This window comes from Macadamia integrifolia, chromosome 10 (genome assembly GCF_013358625.1).
Source record: "Macadamia integrifolia cultivar HAES 741 chromosome 10, SCU_Mint_v3, whole genome shotgun sequence".
Taxonomy (NCBI): Eukaryota; Viridiplantae; Streptophyta; class Magnoliopsida; order Proteales; family Proteaceae; genus Macadamia; species Macadamia integrifolia.
In genome coordinates this window covers 21,105,959-21,130,787 of record NC_056566.1, presented here as the reverse complement: position 1 = coordinate 21,130,787, position 24,829 = coordinate 21,105,959, and the positions used below count along the sequence as shown (strand labels likewise).

Genomic DNA, 24,829 nt, shown 5'->3' with positions numbered 1-24,829 from the left:
TTGAATCTTTTTTTTTTTTTTGGGTCCCATTTTGACCCTTTATCCATGATCAATAATTTGATACTGTATCAGCCAAGAATCAAGATTCAAAACCGATACAATCCGATCCGATCCGATCCATCAAAACATAATTTTATGACAACAATTGGGTAAAATTCCATAAAAACCTTGCTCATTTCCGGTTATAGCTTGAAGTGTGATTCCAAGTCGCAAGTCGCAAGTCGCAAGTCGCAAGTCGCAAGTCGCAAGTGCAAGTCGCAAGTCGCAAGCCGCAAGCCGCAAGCCGCAAGTCGCAAATCGCAAATCGCAAATCGCAATTCGCAAGTCGCAAGTCCGCAATCTCCTTTTGGAGGGATTTCGTTTAGAATTTTGAAATTTAAATTTAGTCTTCTATTAAAAATAAAAATAAAAATGTGCACGTGTTTAAAACCAATAGGTTAGCCGCGCTTTAAACGGTAACATTCGGGAGCGGCTGAACAAAACGCGTGTTTAGGGAGGAAATAAATATGTAGGAAGGGGCAGGAGCGAATTTGAGAGTGGAAGGAAAAGAGAAGAAAAACTGAGAAAGCTCCGGGCCTCAGTCGGTTTCCGTCCGTTTTAGCCTTTTAGGGTTCTTAATTCTCGTCCTTCCTGCGATCGAAAGTTTAAAGAACCCTGCAAACCATTTTAAGTTTCGTAGTCATACCGACTTGAGAGAGTTGCTGGAAAGAGTGAGCCTGCGGAAGAAGAACACATTGATGGATGTTATCAAGAGACAGCAGATCACGGCAAGGCTGATTGAGAAGGTCATAGTTCACCCTCTCGTTCTTATCAGTATAGTCGATAATTACAACAGAGTCGTTAGGGACAGTCGGAGCGAGTTATTGTTGTCCTGATCGGGAGCATCTTGAAAGGAACTGTTGATGTCACCAACAGCTATGCAGGTTCAGTTCTCTAACCTCGTCCTTCATTGTGAAAGATTTCTCTTCTTATTGTTTCTTTTCTTGTTAAAAAAACTAAACCTGAAAAATGTTCAAACACAACTATGGAACGCTGTATTTGAGAATTTTCTTCAAATTTGGATTTGAACGAGAGAATTAGGGTTTAAGGTTTTGGCACTCTTAAGAAAATAGAACATAGTGCATTCATTTTGCCTCGCCTAGGTGATGGAGAAGAATCGTGAATACGACTATTAAGAGATCTTGAAATAGAAAATTAGGGTTTACTCCATTAGTGTTTTAGGAAGCTAACGCTGGTCTTCTCGTGTTACAGGTCAAACTTTGGCCATATAACCTTAATATGTAGTTTTTTTTTCTTCCGTGTTCTGATATATTTCCAAGGGAATGGGTCTTTTACATGGTTCTTTGTTAGGCTAGTACACTAGGAGGGTGGCCTTTTAGATTTACCCTCTACCGTCTTTGACTCACTTTCTGAAATAGCTGTGGCTTTAACTGAAAATACACCTAAAGAAGTTTGAAATTTCTGTTAGACCTTGTAATATGGCACCAGGAATACAGTATGCGACCTCCTAATCAATAACGTCCATTATAGGCTACATGGGATCAAACCAAAATTAGTTGGGTTAATGGCTGTGCTGATATGGCAGTCAATCTAATGGCCTTAGAAGAAGGATTGTAAAACACAAATTTTGTGGCTGTAGTGATAGAACTGCGTTAGTGGAAGTTATGCGGCACAGTTACTTCCCTATTCCCTTTAGCATATGGGCCCGAGGAGACAACCCTGAAAGATGCAAGCATGGTTGGTAAAGTTCTTAGGAGATGTGTTCATCTTCAATTGTACTATTTTCTGATGCTGGATATCATTTTATTAGATGGAAAATAATCAAAATATCCAAAGAACAGAAGGCTTTTGGATAGGATAAGGTGGATTTTATACCATAATCGTGGATCATGTATTTCTGTGATGAAGGTTAAAGCCTAGATCTTAATTGGTATTCCTTGGGCCATTTACCTGTAGAATTGTTTATCGCCTTACTTTAGTTCGTGTTGTCTGTAAAAAATGACTAGACTTCACGAGGTGTTGCAAGAAAAAATTTTGGGGCAGAAGACTCTTATGGGTTTTGAAACTCATACTTGCTTCCATTTGAAGGAGCTCCTGCTACTTTATGTGAAGGGGTATTTTGTTAATATTAAACATGGCATTTATCTTGTTTCCATCAGATACTGACCATGCATAACTTATATTATTAGGTAGTACATTTTTTTATAAGAAACTTTTAATTGAAAATGTGTATTTATTTTGATCCATATCTCCATGGTTTTGTATAGATTGGCAGATTGTGATCACTGTTTCAGTATGTTCTCATTACTATTATTATTATTTTTGTGTGGCGATAGAGGGATACTATACTTTGGGGGCATTTTTATGGTCTTTGAAATTTATTAGTGTATCCTAATGAATGACCCTTTTTTTTAAATGATTTTATTACTTGTATCACAGATGGTCATTCACAAATTAAACTAGTTCGATACTGTATGCACTGTCTTCTGTTTGTGCTATGGTGTGGTTTACCGATAGAAGCATATATATAGAGAGATATCTCTTGACCAGCATTCTGTTCCTAGGTGGGGAATGTGGTATACCAAACAGTTAGATAGAGCACCATTGGATTGTCTTCATGTCCCATCTCAACTGTATATTTCACCATTTAGTGGATTTTTATCCCCGTTTATTTAAATTGGAGGAGGGTTGATATGGAAATTTTAACAGTGATATATAAAGGATATCACGTGGATTGGAATTCAACCACACAGCCCACTCTATATTGATCCTTCTCTCTTCATATCATCAGCAATCCAAACGTTGACCAAAATTTACTTTTGAATTGTGCAACATCGGGTAATTTGGGTGACTTGTCCATGAAAGATGTGGACCAACTAAGTGGCCATGAGGTAGATATGCTCCTAAGGCTGCTTGTTTGGAGATACCTCTCTAGACATGCTTGACTAGATACTTATACCTCCCTAGTAAAGTTATTTGATGCTGAATGGTTTTTTTTTTTCGGTTGCATGTTTTCCTTGTGGATGAATGTCAAAGTCATGCTACCTGAGATGGTTGTATCCAGTCAGTAAAAGTTGTGGCAGGCACAGCAGCACAATAATTGAAATTGACTTCCTTCTTTCTTTTGCTTCTGCAAAGATACAGTTTTGTATGATGGGGTTTAATAATTATTCGTTCTGAATGTTTGAATCTCAAATTTGCAGTGCCTTTGAAGAAGATAAGGACCGAAGCATCTGGTTTCTTGACCACAACTAACCATGAAGCAAATGTTTTCTGTCCAAGAGAATAAATGGTATCCTTGTCTGTATGATAACTTTTTATTCCATCTTATAGAGAGAATCTGCTGGCTTGTTCATTGTATTTCACGCATATGTTTTTCAGACAAGGAGCATGTTGTTGGTTGGTATAGTAAAGGCCCAAAACTGCGGGAAAATGACTTGGATATTCACAGATTATTCCATGAGTAAGAAAAGAAAATCTTTGCTTTCAGTGAACATAATAATATGACTGTATTAACATCTTTTATTGGCCTTTCATGATCAATGACTTACTTCACCCCCACCCCCCCTCTTCATTTGACTTATTTTTGCTTAAAACACTTTTGACTGTGCTCTGTTTATAGCTGGTCATCTTTATATGATTTCACTGTTAAGCTTTGTTGGGTTGGTGGGACTTTATTGAACATTCACATAGAACTCTTGGTTTATCTGCCTAGTAAAGTTAGAAATTTTGGATTCCTTCCCGATTTCACTTTATTGAACATTCACATAGAACTCTTGGTTTATCTGCCTAGTAAAGTTAGAAATTTTGGATTCCTTCCCGATTTCACTCTCTGCCAAAATCAAAATATTTCAGTAATATCAAACACAATTTCATCTTTGTCTGAAGTGGATATTCTTGTTATGTTAGAATATGTCCTTCTTTCTCTTCTGGTCATGTTAAAATCTATCTTTTCTGGTGTTCTTTGAGTAGGCGCTAGATTTCTGGCTTCCTTATCCTTTTATTTACAAGTTGCAGATGTCTCTCTTGAAGATATGTTGAACGATGTGTTGCCTTCTCCAGCTACACTTTCCTGTTGAGGATCTTGAATGATCCACTTTCCCGGCATACTGCATTAATGTAGAACTAGGGCCGAATAATCAACCCAGCCCCAAATATGCAGGATACTATATCTGAGAACAGAAAATCAAAGCACCACAGTAACTGGATTACAGATCAGCAATCATGGACAGAGATTAGGAAAGAAAACAGACTAATTAATCTCAGAATTTTAGAGTTTATGGACCTGATCTGTAAATAGGAATCTAGGGACTGATCACATCAAGAAAAATAGACTGAAACATGATAGGTAACATGAACTAAGTCAAGGAATGAGGAATCAAAACAACCCTTTTATCGATCTCAGTTTTGAGATCAGAATAGACTAAAAAACTCAATCATTGAAAGGGACGTGGAGTCTTTTAGGTGTCATCCAAGACCCTCTTCAATAACATCAATGATGGGTGGTTTGAGTTGGGGCAATCACAACATCTGTTCATAGTATGTTTCATCAGAATGATACACAACATAAAGATGAAGATCAGCCACATTGAAAACATTGCTTAGGGTCATATATATCTCTAGCAACTTGAGCACATAAGCATTAGGTCATACTCGTTTCAGCACCTTTTGGGGACTTATTTTCCTTGGATGGAGTTTGGAACCTGTTTGAAACTTCTCAGGTTTGACAGTAATCATCACCTTTTTTCTTGGTTTGAATGCCACATAATTTCGATGACAATCTGATGAAGCTTGATACACATCATGATCAAAGCGACGAGTCATCGAACGTCAGCATACACAAAAGTGATATGATGCTAGAACTCGTCAGCCTCAAGGCGAACTCTAGCTTGGGGTGGTATGGAACAAGATCTATAGATCGCTTTGTCTAAACTCCAAGCAATATCACAAAAGTAGTACAACCTGTAGTCCGGTTCACTGAATTTGGATAAGTAAATTCAGCAATGTGGAGGGTTAAAGGCCACTTCTCATATTCTTGAACCAAACATCTCACAACCTTTGTTTGTTCGTCATTCTATGGATGGAATGCAGTTGAAAACTTCAACTTTTTATTCATTTTCAGTGTGTCTTCCAAAAGTAGCTCATGAACTTGACATCTCGATCAGACTTCAGAGACGATGCTATTATAGTCAATGCTATTTGGTAGCCCTTGTTGTTGCACTATTTCTTTGAAAAATAATTTTGGAACCTGTTATGTGCCTAAAGTTTCGCGACAAGTTACTTTTTGTAATCATCAGCATGGATTAAAGTAGTCATGTCGTGGGCGGTGCATCCGTTTGACAAGAAATGCATGGTAACTTGTGCCACGACGTGTATTCTTGTTAGTGTCAACCAACATCTCTTCAAAAACATCAACGGTGTGGCTTGACTTTGAGCGTTCAGATTCTTCGTCATCCGAATGTTGCCCAACATAAAGCAAAAGATCAGCCATGTTGAACATTGCTTATGGTCGTATCTTCTGGCAACTCAAGCACATAAGCATTAGGTTTTACTTGTTTTTGCACCCATCTTCCTTGGGTGGAGTTTGGAACCTTTTTGGAGCCTCTCATAGTTGACAGTAATCATGATGATCATGTCTCCTACTTAGTACTCCACATAACGTTGATGACGATCAATTGTAGCTTTATACATATCAATATTCAAAAGTGATGCGTTGTCGGTTGTCGGCATGCACCTTAGTGGTATGGCGCAAGAACTCATGGGCCTAAATGTTAACTCTAGCTTGGGGGTGATTGTGTAAAATGATCTATTGGTCTTTATTTGAACTCCAGACTACATGACCTATCATCTCATCAAGTTTCATTGAACTATGATAGGATGTAAGGCCACGCCTCCTTATAATCTCGAACCAAACATCTCAACAGATTACCCAAGCTATGTATCACTTCCTTCGTTTGTTTGTCAGGCCGTGGATGAAATAAAAAGGGCATACCTGGTGCATGAGGCTCCTACATGTGGAAGGTCTGGGGGTGAGAACTATGCAGCCTTACCTCGAGAATGTTGAGAGGCTGTTTTGATCGCTTGCCCACCAAGTCATGGATGATCGCACGATGTAGTATGACTTCTCTCAATTTTCTCTCCCTCTCACATGGATTTGTAAAAATTCTCTCAATTTTCTCTCCCACTAATATCTATTACACCCCCTGATTTCTCTCTTCTCTACCCCCAACCCCAACCCCAACCCCAACCCCAACCCCTTTCTCGAATCTCTCTCTACTCTCGGTCTCTCTCACTTGACTTAGCATACTTCTCCCGATTTTTTCTCTAACTATCCTAGCCCCTGATTTTCTCTCTCTCGTAGGACCTAACAAAAGATCACCTGATTTTCTCTACCACTAATAACTATCGAACCCCCAACCCTTTTCTCGAATCTCTCTCTCCTCTTGATCTCTCTCGCACGACATAACATGACTTATCTTGATTTTCTCTCCCACTAATAACTATCCCAACCTTTAATTTTCTCTCCCTCTCGCATTACCTAGCAAAAATAAACCCGATTTTCTCTGCCACTAATAACTATCCCAACACCTGATGGTCTCTCCTTTACCCCCAGCCTCTTTCTCGAATGTCTCTCTTCTTCCGATATCTCTTATACACCTAGCATAACTTCTCTCAATTTTCTCTCCCACTAATAACTGTCCCAACCCTCGATTTTCTCTCCCTTTTTGACACGACATAGCAAAAATTTCTCTCCCACTAATAACTCTCCCAGCCCCCAATTTTCTCTCCCGTGATCTTTCTCGCACGACCTGGTAATCAATCTCTCGATTTTCTCTCCCACTAATAACTATCCAGCCCCCCATTTTCTCTATCATTTTCTTCCCCTAACCCCTTTCTCGAATCTCTCTCTTCTCTCGATCTCTCTCGTATGTCCTAACATGACTTCACACAATTTTCTCTTCCACTGATAACTATTTTAGATGTGGATGAAATAAAAAGGCATACTCGGTACATGAGTTCTTCCAATTTTCTATCCCACTAATAACTATCCGAACCTTTGATTTTCTCTCCTCGCATAACCCAACAAAAATTCTACCAATTTTCTCTCCTACTAAAAAAACAATCCCAACCTCTAATTTCCTCTCTCCTTGATCTCTCTTGCACGTCCTAGCAAAAATTCTCATAATTTTCTCTCCGACTAATAACTATCCCATCCTCCAATTTCTCTCTCCTCTACCTGCAACCCCTTTCTTGAATCTCTCTTTTTCGATTTCTCTCACATGACCTAGCATTACCTCTGATTTTCTCTCCAACTAATAACTATCCCAGCCCTCGATTTTCTCTCCCACTCGTAAGATCTAGCAAAAATTCTCCGAGTTTGTCCCCTACTAATAACTACCCCAGCACCAAATCTTCTCTACCTCGATCTCTCTTGCATGACCTAGCAAAATTCCCCCTATTTTTTCTCCCACTAATTACTATCTCAACCCCCATTTTCTTTCTCCTTCCTTTCTTGAATCTCTCTTCTCTCAATCTCTCACACGAACTAGCATGACTTCTCCCGATTTTCTCCCATTAATAGCTATCCTAGGCCTCGATTTTCTCTCCCTCTCTTATTAGACCTAGCAAAAATTCTCCCGATTTTCTCTCGCATTATAAACTATCTTAGCACCCGATTTTCCCTCTCCCTCGATCTCATAACCTAGCAAAAATTTCTCTCGAATTTCTCTCCTCAATCCCAACCTCTTTTCTCTCTTGCCCGACCTAGCATGATTTTTCTCGATTTTCTCTCCCAATAATAACTATCCTAGCCCTTGATTTTCTCACATTACCTAGCAAAAAATCTCCCAAATTTCTCTCCCACTAATTACTATCATAGCACCCGATTTTCTCTCTCCTTCTCCACCTCGACCTCTTTCTCAAATGGCACCCGTCTCTCAAATCCCGATCTCTCTCATACGACCTATAATGACTTCTCTTGATTTTCTCTCCCACTAGTAATTGCCCCAACCCCCGATTTTCTCTCTCTCTCGTACAACCTAGCAAAACTAATAACTATCCGAGCACCCGATTTTCTCTCTCCCTCGATCTCTCTCTCATGACCTAGTAAGATTTTTCCTGATTTCTCTCCTATAAATAACTATCTCGTTACTTGATTTCTCTCGTTCTATACCACTAACCCCTTTCTTAAATCTCTCTTGCACGACCTAGTATGACTTCTCCCTATTTTCTCGACCATTAATAAATATCCCAACCCCCGATTTTCTTTCCCTTGTATGACATAGAAAAAATTCTCCCAAATTTCTACCCACTGAGAACTATCCCAGCACTTGAATTTCTCTCCCTCGATCTCTCGCACTACCTGGCAAAGATTCTCTCTATTTTCTCTACCAGTAATAACTATCCTAACCCTGATTTTCTCTCTCCTCTACCCCAACCCTTTTTTGAATCTCTCCTTTCGATCTCTCATATAACCTAGCATGACTTCAATCGATTTTTTATACCACTAATAATTATCCGAACCTTTGATTTTCTCTCCTCACATAACGCAGCAAAAATTCTCCCGATTTTCTCTCCTACTAATAAAACAATCCCAACCTTCGATTTCTTCTCTCCCTAGATCTCTCTTGCATGTTCTAGCAAAAATTCTCATAATTTTCTTTCCGACTAATAACTATGCCATCCCCCAATTTCTCTCCTTCTCTACCCCCAACCCCTTTCTTGAATCTCTCTCCCTTCTCATTTTCTCTCACATTACCTAGCATTACTTCTGATTTTCCCTCCAACTAATAACTATCCTAGCCCCCGATATTCTCTCCCTCGCGTAAGATCTAGCAAAAATTCTCTAAGTTTGTCCCCCACTAATATCTACCCCATCACCAAATCTTATCTACCTCGATCTCTCTCGCATGTCCTAACAAAAATTCTCCTGCTTTTCTCTCCCACTAATAACTATTCCAACCCCTATTTTCTCTCTCCTTCCTTTCTTGAATCTCTCTTTTCTCTCGATCTCTCACACCACCTAGCATGACTTCTCCCGATTTTTTCACACTAATAACTATCCTAGCCCTTGATTTTCTCTCCCTCTCACTAGACCTAGCAAAAATTCTCCCAATTTTCTGTCCCACTATTAACTATCTTCGCACTCGATTTTCCCTCTCCCTCAATCTCTCTCTCATATCCTTGAAAAATTTCTCCTGAATTTCTCTCTCCTCAATCCCCAACCTCCTATCTTTCTCTCTCGCACGACCTAGCATGATTTCTCTCGATTTTCTCTCTAACTAATAACTATCCTAGCCCTTGATTTTCTCTCATTACCTAGCAAAAAATCTCCTAATTTTCTCTCCCACTAATTACTATCCTAGCACTCGATTTTCTCTCCCCTTCTCTACCCCTTGAACTCTTTCTCAAATGTCACTCTTTTCTTGAATCCCGATCTCTCTCATACGACCTGTCATGACTTCTCTCGATTTTCTCTCCCATTAGTAACTGCCCCAACACCCGATTTTCTCTCCATCTTGTATAACCTAGTAAAAATTCTCTCGATTTTCTCTCCAACTATTGACTATCCGAGCACCTGATTTTCTCTCTCCCTCGATCTCTCTCACGACCTTGTAAGATTTTCCCTGATTTTCTCTCCCACAATTAACTATCCCGTCACTCGATTTCTCTTGTTTTATACCCCTTACCCCTTTTCTCAAATCTCTCTTGCACGGCCTAGCATGACTTCTCCATATTTTCTAGACCATTAATAAATATCCCAACCCCCAATTTTCTTTCCCTTACATGACATAGAGAAAATTCTCCCGATTTTCTACCCGCTAATAATTATCCCAGCACCTGATTTTCTCTCCCTCAATCTGTCACATTACATGGCAAAGATTCTCTCTATTTTCTCTCCCCTGCAGTCACTATCCTGGCCTTGATTTTCCTTCTCCTCTACCCCAACCCTTTTTTGAATCTCTCTCTTTGCTCGATCTCTCTCGCATAACCTTACATGACTTCAATCGATTTTCTCTCCCTCTAATAACTATCCGAACCTTCGATTTTCTCTCCTCGCATAACCCTACAAAAATTCTCCCGATTTTCTCTCCCACTAATAAAACAATCCCAACCTCCGATTTCCTCTCTCCCTCGATCTCTCTCGCACGACCTAGAAAAATTCTCATGATTTTCTCTCCGACTAGTAACTATCCCATCCCCTAACCCCTTTCTTGAATCTCTCTCCTTCTTGATTTCTCTCATATAACCTAACATTACTTCTGATTTTCTCTCCAACTAATACTATCCCAGCCCCTGGTTCTCTCTCCCTCTCGGAAGATCTAGCGAAAATTCTCCGAGTTTGTCCCCTACTAATAACTACCCCAACCCTAAATCTTCTCTACCTTGATCTCACGCATGACCTAGCCAAAATTCTCCTGATTTTCTCTCCCACTAATAACTATCCTAACCCCATTTTCTCTCTCCTTCCTTTCTTGAATCTCTCTCTTCTCTCGATCTCTCACATGACCTAGCATGACTTCTACCGATTTTCTCCCACTAATAACTATCTTAACCCCTGATTTTCTCTTCCTCTCTTATTGGACCTAGCAAAAATTCTCTCAATTTTCTCTCCCACTATTAACTATCCTTGCAACCGATTTTCGCTCTCCCTCTCTCTCTCTCTCTCATAACCTAGTAAAAATTACTCCCGAATTTCTCTCCTCAATCCCCAACCTCCTTTCTCTGTCTCTCTCTCTCTAGCATGACTTCTCTAGATTTTCTCTCCCATTAATAACTATCCTAGCCCTTTATTTTCTCTTATTACATAGCAAAAAATCTCCCAATTTTCTCCCACTAATTACTATCCTAGCACCCGATTTTCTCTCTCCTCTACCTGGACCTCTTTCTCAAATGTCACTCACTCGCGAATCCCAATCTCTCATACGACCTATCATGACTTCTCTCGATTTTCTCTCGCTCTAGTAACTGTCCCAACCCCCCGGTTTTCTCTCCCTCTCGTGCAACCTAGTAAAAATTCTCTCGATTTTCTCTCCAACTAATAACTATCAGAGCACTCGATTTTCTCTCTCCCTCGATCTCTCTTATGTCCTAGTAAGATTTTTCCTAATTTTCTCTACCACTAATAACTATCCCGTCACTTGATTTCTCTCCTTCTATACCCTTAACACCTTTCTCAAATCTCTCTCGCACAAGCTAGCATGACTTCTTATTTTCTCGACCATTAATAAATATCCCAACCCCCAATTTTCTTTCCCTTGCATGACAGAAAAAGTTCTCTCGATTTTCTACCCACTGAGAACTATTCCAACACCTGATTTTCTCTCCCTCAATCTCTCGCACTACCTAGAAAAGATTCTCTTTATTTTCTCTCATATTAATAACTATCCTAGCCCTGATTTTCTCTCTCCTCTACACCAACCTTTTTCGAATCTCTCTCCTCTTGGTCTCGCTCGTATAACCTAACATGACTTCAATCGATTTTCTATCCCACTAATAACTATCCGAACCTTCGATTTTCTCTCCTCGCATAACCCAACAAAAGTTCTCCCGATTTTCTCTCCTACTAATAAAACAATCCCAACCTTCGATTTCCTCTCTCGCACGTCCTAACTAAAATTTTCATGATTTTCTCTCAGACTAATAACTATCCCATCCCCCAATTTCTCTCCTTCTCTACCCCTAACCCCTTTCTTAAATCTCTCTCCCTTCTCAATTTCTCCCACATGACTTAGCATTACTTCTTATTTTCTATCCAACTAATAACTATCCCAGCCCCTGATTTTCTCTCCCTCTTGTAAGATCTAGTAAAAATTCTCAGATTTTTGTCCCCCACTAATAACTACCCCCGCACCAAATCTTCTCTACCTCGATCTCTCTTGCATAACCTAGTAAAAATTCTCCTGATTTTCTCTCTCACTAATAACTATCCCAACCCCCATTTTCTCTCTCCTTCCTTTCTTGAATCTCTCTTTTCTTGATCTCTCACACGACCTAGCATGACTTGTCCCAATTTTCTCCTACTGATAACTATCCTAGCCCCCATTTTCTCTCCCTCTCATTAGACCTAGCAAAAATTCCCCCGATTTTATCTCCTACTATTCACTATCCTAGCACCTGATTTTCCCTCTCCCTTGCTCTCTCATAACCTAGCAAAAATTTCTCCCGAGTTTCTCTCCTTCTCAATCCCCAACCTCCTTTCCCCTTCTCTCTCGCTCCAACTAATAACTATCCCAGCCATTGATTTTCTCTTCCTCTCGTAAGATCTAGTAAAAATTCTTCGAGTTTGTCCCCCCACTAATAACTACCCCAGCACCAAATCTTCTCTACATCGATCTCTCTCGCATGACCTAACAAAAATTCTCCCGATTTTCAGTCCCACTAATAACTATCCCAACCCCCATTTTCTCTCTCCTTCCTTTCTTGAATCTCTTTCTTCTCTCGATCTTTCACTCGACATAGCATGAATTCTCTCGATTTTATCTCCCATTATTAACTATCTTAGCACCCGATTTTCCCTCTCCCTCGATCTCTCTCTCATAACCTAGCAAAAATTTCTCCCGAATATCTCTCTCCTTAATCCCTAGCCTCTTTCTCTCGCACGACCTAGCATGACTTCTCTCGATTTTCTCTCCCAATAATAACTATCCTAGCCCTCGATTTTCTCTCATTACCTAATAAAAAATCTTCCAATTTTCTCTCCCACTAATTACTATCATAGCACCCGCTTTTCTTTCTCCTCTACCTCGACCTCTTTCTTAAATGGAACCCTTCTCTCAAATCCCGATCTCTCATACGACCTATTATGACTTCTCTCGATTTTCTCTCCCACTTGTTACTGTCCTAACCCCCGGTTTCTCTCCCTCGTACAACTTAGCAAAAATTCTCTCGATTTTCTCTCCAACTAATAACTATCCGAGCACCTGATTTTCTCTCCCTCGATTTCTCTCTCACGACTTAGTAAGATTTTTCCTGATTTTCTCTCCCACAAATAACTATCCCGTCACTCAATTTCTCTCGTTCTATACCCCTAACCCCTTTCTCAAATCTCTCTCGCACGACCAAGCATGACTTCTCCCTATTTTCTCGACCATGAATAAATATCCCAACCCTCGATTTTCTTTCCCTTGCATGATATAGAAAAAATTCTCCCGATTTTCTACCCACTGGGAACTATCCCAGCACTTGATTTTCTCTCCCACTAATAACTATCCTAGCCCTGATTTTCTCTCTCCTCTTCCTGAACCCTTTTTTGAATATCTCTTCTCTTGATCTCTCTCGTATAACCTAACATGACTTCAGTCAATTTTCTCTCCTCTAGTAATTATCCAAGCTGTGGATGAAATAAAAAGTGCACAACTGGTGCATGAGGCTCCTGTATGTGCAAGGTCCGGGGGTTGAGAACTATGTTGCCTTACCTCGAGAATGTCAGGTGGCTGTTTCGATTACCTGACAACTAGGTCATGACCTCTTGCAATTTTTCCTATCCCACAAATAACTATGCTAGCACCTAATTTTCTTTCTCCCTCGATCTCTCTTGCATGACCTAACAAAAATTCTTTTGATTTTCTCTCACTAATAACTATCCCAGCCCTTGATTTTTCTCCTCTCGATTTCTCTCGTATGCCCTAGCATGACTTTTCCGGATTTTCTCTCCCACTGATAACTATTTCATCCCTAGATTTTCTCTCCCTCTCGCATGACCTAAAAAAATCCTTTCGAGTTTGTCCCCCAATAATTACTATGCACCCAATTTTCTCTCTCGATCTCTCACATGACAACAAAAATTCTCCCTTTTTCTCTCTTACTAATAACAATCCCAACTTTGATTTTCTCTCTTCTCTGCCATAACCCCTTTCTCAAATCCCTCTCTTCTCTCGATCTCTTTTGCACAACCTAGCATTACTTCTCTCGATTTTCTCTCCCAATAATGACTATCCCAACCTTATCCCGATTTTCTCTCCCACTGGTAATTATCTCAGCCCTAGATTTTCTCTCCCTCTTGCACGACATAGCAAAAATTCTCCCAAGTTTGTCTCACACTAATAACCATCCCAACGCCCAATTTTCTCTCGATCTCTCTTGCATGACGTAGCAAAAATTCTACCTTTCTCTCACTTATAATTATCCCAACCTCTATTTTTTCTCTCCTCTATCATGATCGCTTCATCGAATCCCTCTCTTCTCTCGATCTATCTCGTACGACCTAGCATGACTTCTCTCAATTTTCTCTCCCTCTAAAAAAAGTCTCAACATGATTTTCTCTTCCTTTTATATGACCTAGGAAAAATTCTCACAATTTTCTCTCCCACTGATAACTATCCCAGACCCGATTTTCTCTCCCTCAATCTCTCTCGCGCGACCTAATAAAAATTCTCCCAATTTTCTCTCCCATTAATTTCTGTTACTGCCCCAGATTTTCTCTCCTCTACCCCCAACCCCCTCTGGAATCTCTCCTCTCAATCTCTCTCGCAGGGCATTACTTCTCTCGATTTTCTCACTTATAACTATCCTAGCTCTTGATTTTCTCTCCCTCTCGCTTGACCTGGTAAAAATTCTCCTGATTTTCTCTCCTTTTCTACCCTGACCACTTCCTTGAATGGCCCTCCTCCCGATCTATCTCGTACGAACTAGCATAACTTTCTCGATTTCTTTCCTTAAAAAATGTCACAACACGATTTTCTCTCCCTTTCGTACGACATAAAAAAATTCTCATGATTTCTCTCCCTTTAATAACTATCCTAGCACATGATTTTCTTTATCCCTCGATTTCTCTTGCACGACCTGGCAAAAATATTCTCTATTTTCTCTCCCACTATTAACTATCCTTGCCCCGAGTCTCTTCTCTCTAGCTCTCGAGGTTTACTAACATGACTTCAATCGATTTTCTCTCCCACTAATAACTGTCCTATCCGTGGATGAAATAATAAGTGCGTACTCGGAGCATTAGGCTCTCGTTTGTAGGTTCGAGGGTTGAGAACTACGCTTACTTACCCCGAGTATGTCAGGAGGATGTTCCGATCACCTGACCACTTGTCGTGGATGACACGATGTTGCATGACTTTTCCTGATTTTTTATCCCACTAATAACTATCCCAACCCCTGATTTTCTCCATCTCACAGGACCTAGCAAAACTTCTCCCGATTTTCTCTCACTAATAACTATCCTAGCACTTGATTTTCTTTCCCTCGATCTCTCGCATTACCTAGCAAAAATTCTTTTGATTTTCTCTCCCACTAATAACTATCCCAGCCCGTAATTTCTCTCCTTTTCTGCCCCAACCCATTTTTGAATCTCTCCTCTCGATTTCTCTCGCATTACCTAGCATAACATCTCCCGATTTTCTTTCCCACTAATATCTATCTCAGCCCCCGATTTTTCTCCCTCTCGCACTACATAGCAAAAATTCTCCAGAGTTTGTCCCCCACTAGTAAGTATCCTAGCACCCAATTTTCTCTTTTGATCTTTCTCGCATGACTTAGCAAAAATTCTCTCGATTTTCTCTCCCTCTAATAACTAGCCCGATCTTGATTTTCTCTCCTCTACCCCGATCCCTTTCTCGAATCTCTCTTCTGTTGGTCACTCTCGCACAACCTAGCATGACTTCTCTTAATTTTTTTCTCCCACTAATAATTATCCCTGCCCTGATTTTCTCTCCCTCTCGCACGACTTAGAAAAATTCTCAGTTTTTTCTCCCACTAATAATTATTCCAGCACCCAATTTTCTCCTTCGATCCCTCTCGCACGACCTAGCAAAAATTCTTTCGATTTTCTCTCTTATTAATATGTATTACAACCATCGATTTCCTCTCCTCTTCCCCCCAATCCTTTCTCGAATCTCTCTGCTCTCTTCTCTCGTTCTCTCTCGCACAATCTGGCATTTCTTCTCTTAATTTTCTCACTTATAATTATCCTAGCCCCCGATTTTCTCTCACTTGACCTTGCAAAAACTCTCGATTTTCTCTCTCCTCTACCTCGACCCATTTCTCGAATGTCTCTCTTCTCCCGATCTCTCTCGTACGACTTGGTATGACTTCTCTCGATTCTCTCTAAGATTCACATGATTCTCTCCCACTGATAATTATCCCAACACCTGATTTTCTCTCTCCCTTGATCTCTCTCGCACGACTTAGCAAAAATTCTCTATTTTCTCTACCACTAATAACTATCCTAGCCCCGATTTTCTCTCTCCTACTCTACCTAACTCCTTTTTTGAATCTCTCTTTTCTTAATCTCTCTTGCATAACCTTACATAACAATCAATTTTCTCTCCCACTAATAATTATCCTCGCTGTGGATGAAATAAAAAGTGCGAACCCAAAGCATGAGGCTCCTGTATGTGCAAGGTCTGGGGGTTAAGAACGACATTGCCTTACCACGAGAATGTCGGGAGGCTGTTTCAATCGCCTTAGCACGAGGTCATGGATCACACGATGTAACAGAACTTCTCTCAATTTTTTCTATCCCACTAATAACTGTCCGAACCCTTGATTTTCTCTCGCACAACCTAGCAAAAAGTTCCCCGATTTTCTCCCCTAAATAACTATGCCAGCACCTGTTCTTCTCTCTCCCTCGATCTCTCTCACACGACCTAGCAATAATTCTTTTGATTCTCTATCCCACTAATTGCTATCCTAGCCCCCGATTTCTCTCTCCTTCTCTGCCCCCAACCCCATATTTGAATCTCTATTCTCGTGAATTCTCTCGCATGCCCTAGCATAACTTCTCCTGATTTTGTCCCCCACTAATAACTATCCCAGCACCCAATGTTCTCTTCGTCGATCTCGCATGACCTAGCAAATATTCTCTCGTTTTTCTCTCCTACTAATAACTATCCCAACGTCTATTTTCTCTATCCTTCTCTACCTTTACCCCTTTACCGACCCCTCTTCTCTCGATCTCTCATGCACAACCTAGCATGACTTCTCCTGATTTTCTCTCTCACTAATAACTGTGCCAGCCTTCGATTCTCTCCCTCTCTTGCATGACCTATCTAATTGGACTTGATAAATTGATGCTTAGGGAGAATTTTTTGATGTGGCCATGGGCCACTTTCTCTCAGAGAATGGAACTAGACTATACTCTTGTGTACAAAATAATAAGGACCTAGGTGTTTTAAGTTTTATGCCTTCAAGCCAATGCAAACCAAAACGATGGTTTGTAGATTTTATTTAACTATACCAACCCTTGATTTTCTCTCTACCCTCGACCACTTTCTCTATTCTCTTTTCTCTCGATCTCTCGCTCGACCTAGTATGACTTCTCTTGATTTCCCTCCCATTAATAAATAGTCTAACCCCCGAGTTTTTCCCCCACTAATAACTATCCCAACACCCAATTTTCTCTCTCGATCTCTCTCACATGACATAGCAAAAATTCTCCCTTTTTCTCTCTCGCACCAATAACTATCCCAACTTTGATTTTCTCTCCTTCGATACCCTAACCCCTTTCTTGAATCCCTTTCCTCTCGATCTCTTTCGCACAACGTAGCATTACTTCTCCCTATTTTCTCTACCGATAATAACTATCCCAGCCTTACTTCTTTCGATTTTCTCTCCCATTGGTAACTATCCCAGCCCCAAATTTTCTCTTCCTCTCACACGACCTTGCAAAAATTCTCCCTAGTTTGTCCCCCACTAATAAGTATGCCAACACCCAATTTTCTGTCGATCTCTCTTGCATGACATAGCAAAAAATTCTCCCCTTTTTTCACCCACTAATAACTATCCTAACCTCGATTTTCTCTCTCCTTCTCTGCCCTGATCCCTTTCTTGAATCCTTCTCCTCTCTCGATCTCTCTCGTACGACCTTGCATGACTTCTCTCGATTTTCTCTCCATCTAAAAAATGTCTCAACACACGATTTTCTCTCCCTTTCATACGATCTAGAAAAAATTCTCACAATTTTCTCTCCACTAATAACTATCCTTGCACCCAATTTTCTCTCCCTCGATCTCTCTCGCATGACCTGGTAATAATTCTCTCGATTTTCTCTCCCATTAATTTCTATTATAGCCTCGATTTTCTCTCTCCTCTACCCCCAACCCCCTCTCTAATCTCTCTTCTCTCGATCTCTCTTGCACCACCTAGCATTATTTCTCTCAATTTTTTCTCACTAATAACTATCCTAGCTCTCGATTTTCTCTCCCTCTAATTGATATCCTGGCAATTGATTTTCTCTCTCCTTTTCTACCCCAACCACTTCCTCGAATGGTTCTCTTCTTCCGATCTATCTTGTACGACCTAGCATGATTTCTCTCGATTTCTTTCCCTATAAAAAATGTCTCAACACACGATTTTCTCTCCCTTTCGTACAACTTAAAAAAATTCTTATATTTCTCTCCCACTAATAACCACCCTAGCACCTGATTTTCTTTCTCCCTCGATCTCTCTCGAACAACTTGGCAAAATTCTCTCTATTTGCTCTCCCACTATTAACTATCTGATGTAGAGGGACTACCTAGACGATAGGATTTCCAACAGTTGCTGTCCACGTGGGCTATGTTGAACTCACTTGGACTTAGGTTGGGATTGGAATTAATGGAGGCAGCACAATATGATGATAAACATGTAGATTAGAAACAGAGACAATGCAGCAATAGTCAATAATAATCTTGAAGGAAAAGTATTCGAACTAACTAGGTTTCAAGTGAGAAACATGAGGAGGGGAACATGGCATCATGTTGTTAGTTCAAGCACAATTCAAATCAGGTTTTAGAAAGTAGGTATCGTACCTTCCTCAGTTCATTCAGCCAATAAATGAAATTAGCAGAATTTTAATAACAGAAAATTATCTCTGAAGCAGTAGTAACAGGGTATCATAACTAATTCAACGTGGCAATAATGAAGGGGGGAAGGAAAAGGAAACCAGAACAGAGATGGGAGGGGAGGGGAGAAATAAATGAGGAAGTAACACCTTACCTGGTATCTAGATCAGAGGAGAAAAAGAAGAAACAGAGCTCACCTTAGGGGAGAGAACCTGCTTCTCGTTAGTTCATAATGGGGGGAGGCACCATGGTATGGGATAAGATCTCTCACATTAAAAATATTACTGATTTCCATATTAGCTGGTAGATCAAGGATATATGCATTGGCACCTATCCTCTTAAGAACTTTGAAAAGACCTGTGCTACAAGCATGTAGTTTGCTCGCTTTTGCCCTAACAAAATGCTGTAGTTTGATTCTAACCATCATCATATCTCCCTCTTGAAATTCTTGTAGCCTTTGATGCACATCCGCCTTTGTTTATATTGATCATTGCTCAATGCTATCTGTCATCTTATATCTGCATGCAAATCATCTATGTGTTACGCAAAAGACTTGACTGACAAGGCGGTCCTACAACTGGACACAACTGGGACAAGATCTATGGGTGTTCGTGGTTGGTACCTTGAAAAAATCTTAAAGGGTGATAGACCCCTGTGGCTTGGTTGGAGATTAACACTAAGATAGGTGTGATACCTTACTTAGAACTAAATCGTGTAGAATTAAAGATAAACAGATAAAAGAAGCAAGACTATGAACCCAAAATAAGAACAGAAAATAAAAGCTGCTTAACCAGATCTATTTTTCAGAATCAAGAGGCGCGACTGTGTAGGCTTTGATATGAAGATAGAACAAGAAGCGAGCTGTATGCAAGATGAAATGCAGAAAATAATGATGTAATTTGAAAGTAAACTTTACTAATAATATTTGGAGATCTTACAAAGGCTTGGGTAGGCTTAGGTTGGAGGATTTGAGAAGAAGAAAGATGTGTTGATCTTAGTGGAAGCTTTGGAGTTTGCTGGTGCTAACCTTTGAGGGTGATCGGACTTGTAGGGGATTGATCGGACCTTGGAGTATTTGATGAAGACCAGCGGAGTACTTGGAAGTCCGACGGAGCTTGATGATCTTGGAAATAAGAGGGGCGATCCTTGGGGAGCTACTCTCTCTTAATTCTAACTCTTGGGAGAATTTTTTTACAAGTGATTTGGGAGAAGGGGTTGTGTTCCTTTTATAGAGTAAGGAGACACATTTGCATTACAGTTGGGTTTGCGGCGCATTTGGGTTCCATTTGTCAAAATTGTAAATTACATTTTGAACAGTGCCAAATTACATTTCATTTGGTACTGTGCACTTGAATTTGGAACACTGTTTGAGGGCACTGTAGGCGCCGAAAGTTGAGATTGATTTTGTCCTTTGATTTGGGATCTTCAATCTCAGGCGTTGAAATGGAATCTTTGGTCTTGGCTTTTGATTTGGGATCTTCTATGATCTCCCCTACGGCATTCTATGTGTCAAAGACACTGTTTTCCGCATTGGTTAGATTAAAGAATCTGTACCATATTTGACTGAGCCCGGTATTGGCCTGACTGTCCTATAACCTAGGACAGTAGCAGTACCAACTTTCCTCTATGAGGTCGTCCGTGGTTAGCGGACTAGGTGAGTTTCCGAAATCACCGGTCGGCTAGTTTATAACCGTCCTAGCAGACGTTAAGGACCAAATCAGCATTTGGTCGAAGAATTTGATTTTGAGGTGACCCGACAGGATTTTCGCGAGGTCACAGTCTTGAATTTGCTTGAAGATGATGCTTTGGAGCTGGAGGGCTCATCATCTGGTTCATCTTCATAGGGATTTTGGGCCATTTGTCCACTATGGTAGTGAGTCAGCATCGATCCTTCAATGGAACTAAGACTATAGGCACCATCACTGGATTCTTCATCTTCTGAGTCGGAACCGAGCTCAGCAAGGCGGGCAAGCTCACTTTTGATGCTGGATTTGGATGAGGCAGGAAGGGCCGGGACTGGTCTCAGGCCCGTAAGACTTTGAATAAGTGTCATCTTCTCGCATTTGGAGACGTCACAGTTGTCCCACCGTTTGACATTAAAAATCCGGCAAAGAACTGGGGCAACCTAGTCAGGGGTCTGGAAATCATATATCTCATATTCTTAGAATAAGATCCATGCCAAGCGGCAGTGGAGAAAAAACCGGAGAAGGTCAGGTTGGTGAGGATGTGGTGTAGAGTGTTTGCAAAATATTTGGTAAGAGTCTTGAATTTGTGGTGGGAGGATGTCAGAAATAGGACCATATTGATCCCACTACCGAGGAAACCAGAGGGGTGTTTGGTTATTGAATTTATAATCAAAACAGAAAAACCAAGAATGGCGGTTAATTCTGATTTGGAAGCAGAAAGCTTTATACCAAGCCTCTTGGTAATCATAGTAAGTGAAACCAGGAGGATTATAGGTGTTTGAAATTTTTTTTGCAGTGAGAGGATTTTTCCAATCTTGAAGGCTGAGGATTTTGCAGATGGTTACAGTTGTGTGAGTAACTAGAGATCTGTCATTTTTGTCAAAATTTAGTTTGAATCTGACAGAGTCAGTATCTACGAGGATGTATTCGTAGAATTCCTGTGTCTTTGCAATAGAGGGGGAATAGAAATGCCACCCTTGAAAAAAAATTCTTTGAGCTGTATTGATAGGTGAATCAATATAATTTTGGAGAGATTCTTCAATGGTGAAGAGATCTTCCTTGAAGGGTTTCTCATGATATTGAATTTTAATTTTTGATCCCTGAGCTGTTTGGAGAGGCTTAGCCTGGGTCGTTTGAAGGCTGGATCTTACTTTGTTTGTGGTTTGAAGGGGACCAACGACCGAGGAGAGAATTACGGCATGGGAGTATGGTTTGTTATCGGAGGCCAATTGGGACTGGCTTTGTGTAACAATTTGGTTTGAGGGGGCGGTAGTGGTGCCATAGCTGGATTTTGAGCGGACAAGGGAGTTTGAGGAGGTGGATTCCTTTGGAGGAGCCATTCTGAGATGGTTGATTTGTGGAGTGTGGCCCTGTGGGAATTCACGGGTAAGAAAGTCAAGGACAGAGTTGGATTCTCCTTTAATATAATCAATTTGAAATTCAAAAATTGAAAGTAGAGCTTGCCATCGGGCAAAAATTTGTTTGGATGCAAGGTTTGAAACATCATTTTGTAAAACAAATTTAGCTGCGCTGCAATCAACACGGACTAAAAAAGGTTTATTTAGTAATGCATTTTGAAATTTTTATATGCAAAGAACAATTTCTTTTTAATAGTACTGTAATTTTTTTGAGCAGAATTCCAAATATCGGAAGTAAATTGGACCAATTGTTATTTGTCTTCATTTTGTAGTTTCTGTTTGAGAATTCCTCCATATCCGATATCTGAGGTGTCAGTTTCAACTATTTTGAAAGCCTCAGGGTTTGGTATAAACATACAAAGAATTTCTCTGACCAATCTTTTGATTGTTTGAACGGCCGTAGTTTGGGCCGAAGACCAAGGGGTCTAATTCTTTTTGAGCCGAAGATATAAAGGTTCGGCAATCTTACTTATTTGGGGAAGGAAGTCACGAACGTAGTTTACACTTCCGAGGATCCTTTGTAGTTGAGTTTTTTCTAAAGTTTGATTTGGGAATTTATCACCAAAGGCAATGGCTCGATCGATAGGGGTAATGGTACCCTTTTCGATCAAATGTCCTAAAAATCGGACTTTAGTTAAGAAAAATTCCATTTTTTCGTTTGGAGAGGACCAGGCCTTTTGATTTAATTATTTGGTAGAAACTCTTTAAGTGTTTGAAATGTTGCTCTATTGAATTAGAAAGACTAGAATATCATCAATGTAGACAATTGTAAATTGTCTGTAAGAATTGAAAATATCATTCATAATCTTTTGAAATTCACTAGGGGAATTTTTCAGGCTGAATGGCATGACATACCATTCATATAGGCCGAAATCGTAAATTGTTTAGATCCAGTGATGGTGCCTATAATCTTAGTTCCATCACATGATCGATGCTGGCTCACTGCCATAGTGAACAAATGGCCCAAAATCCCTATGCAGATGAACTAGATGATGAGCCTTCCAGCTCCAAAACATCATCTTCAAGAAAATTCAAGACTGTGACCTTGCGAAAATTCCACCGGGCCACCTCAAAATCAAAGTCTTCGACCAAGTGCTGATTTGGTCCTTAACGTCTGCTAGGACGATTATAAACTAATCGACCGGTGATGTCGGAAACTCACCTAGTCAGCTAACCACGGACGACCTCATAGAGGAAAGTTGGTACTGCTACTGTCCTAGGTTATAGGACTGTCCTAGGTTATAGGACTGTCCTAGGTTATAGGACTGTCAGGCCAATACCAGGCTCAGTCAAATATGGTACAGATTCTTTAATCTAACCAATGCGGAAAACAGTGTCTTTGACACATAGAATGCCGTAGGGGAGATCATAGAAGATCCCAAATCAAAAGCCAAGACCAAAGATTCCATTTCAACGCCTGAGATTGAAGATCCCAAATCAAAGGACAAAATCAATCTCAACTTTCTGCGCCTACAATGCCCTCAAACAGTGTTCCAAATTCAAGTGCACAGTACCAAATGAAATGTAATTTGGCACTGTTCAAAATGTAATGCAAATGTAACCCAAATGTGTTGGAAACCCCAATGTAATGCAAATGTGTCTCCTTACTCTATAAATAGAATACAACCCCTTCTCCCAAATCACTTGTAAAAATTCTCCCAAGAGTTAGAATCAAGAGAGAGTTGCTCCTCAAGGATCACCCCTCTTATTTCCAAGATCGTCAAGCTTCGTCGGACTTCCAAGTATTCCGTCGGTCTTCATCAACTACTCCAAGGTCCGATCAGTCCCCTACAAGTCTGATCGCCCTCAAAGGTTAGCACCAACAAACTCCGAAGCTTCCACTAAGATCAACACATCTTTCTTCTTCTCAAATCCTCCAACTTAAGCCTACCCAAGCCTTTGTAACAAAGATCTCCAAATATTATTAGCAAAGTTTACTTTCAAATTACATCATTATTTTCTGCATTTCATCTTGCATACAACTCGCTTCTTGTTTTATCTTCAGATTAAAGCCTACAGTCGTATCTCTTGATTTTGAAAAATAGATCTGGTTAAGCAGCTTTTATTTTTAGGTGATTCAAAATCGGTTCTGAGAAATGGTTTGTCAATTTGATATTCATTATTGGTTTGAATCATCTAGACAACTGGGTCTCGTTTGGGTGGAGCTACTTCGGAAGGTGTCGGAGATTGGGGTTGGTTTTGGTCAGTTTGTTGTTGTCGAGACTGGGTAGATTCAGATACAGATGATGATATATCATAAGTACCGTGGGCAACACTTTGGCCTAAATTTAATCCAGAAAGGTTTGAAATTGGGGGTGGAGTCTTAAGAGGAGGAATCCAATGAAAGGAATCAGAGGCGGTCGAAGCATCCGAGCAATACCTACGGGAATTTTGGTAGATAGGAGGAGGTGGTTGTCTATTGAACTTCAGAGTAACTAATCCATCTGAGTTTTGGGAAATATACTGGATATTGGTATTTGAAACTTGAGGTGGAATGGCAGTCGTTTGCAGCTGCCATTCAGCAGGGAAAGAGATGTCTTTCCACTGGACCAATTTTGGGTAAACAATTTGACCCTGAAGACAATCAGTTTCAAGGTAGAGAGGGTTTGTCCCTTAGGTGAGCATTTGAGAGCTCGGGGTTTGACAGTTTTCATTGCTTTATATTTGATACGGTGAATGATGGAAATGGGAATAGACCCATGCATCATCTTATACCCGATGGTTTTGAAGTTGATTTTTAGAGTGTAGAATATTTGGGTCCTCTAAGGCTATAGACATGTTTGGATAAACATTGAAATGGACAGGTCCATAACATAGGGAACCATTGAACTCAAGAAATCTTTGGTCACGAAGGGCTAATATGAGGGATATGTTAAGGCCTTCACGATGGAGAGGTTTGATGGCAAGTTGGACGAGGCCAACATGGACATAGTTGAATTTGTGTTTGAGGTAAAGGTCT

General features: G+C 40.3%; 1 protein-coding gene across 13 annotated transcripts in view; it reads left to right on the top strand.

Moving 5' to 3' along the window:
• Positions 1–501: 501 nt before the first annotated feature.
• Positions 502–24,829, top strand: part of LOC122091129 — a 41,179-nt gene continuing 16,851 nt past the window's right edge. For 8 of the 13 annotated variants that reach the window (XR_006143829.1, XR_006143830.1, XR_006143831.1 and 5 more), the window contains exons 1-3: positions 502–923; positions 3,204–3,292; positions 3,382–3,463. Coding sequence is in view for 1 of the 13 variants with exons in the window: in XM_042660965.1 (XP_042516899.1) it covers positions 903–923; positions 3,382–3,463 (103 nt within the window). In the remaining 12 variants the exon portion in view is untranslated. The remainder of the gene's footprint in view (positions 924–3,203; positions 3,293–3,381; positions 3,464–24,829) is intronic. The other 5 variants (XR_006143834.1, XR_006143835.1, XM_042660965.1 and 2 more) reach the window with 3 other exon arrangements.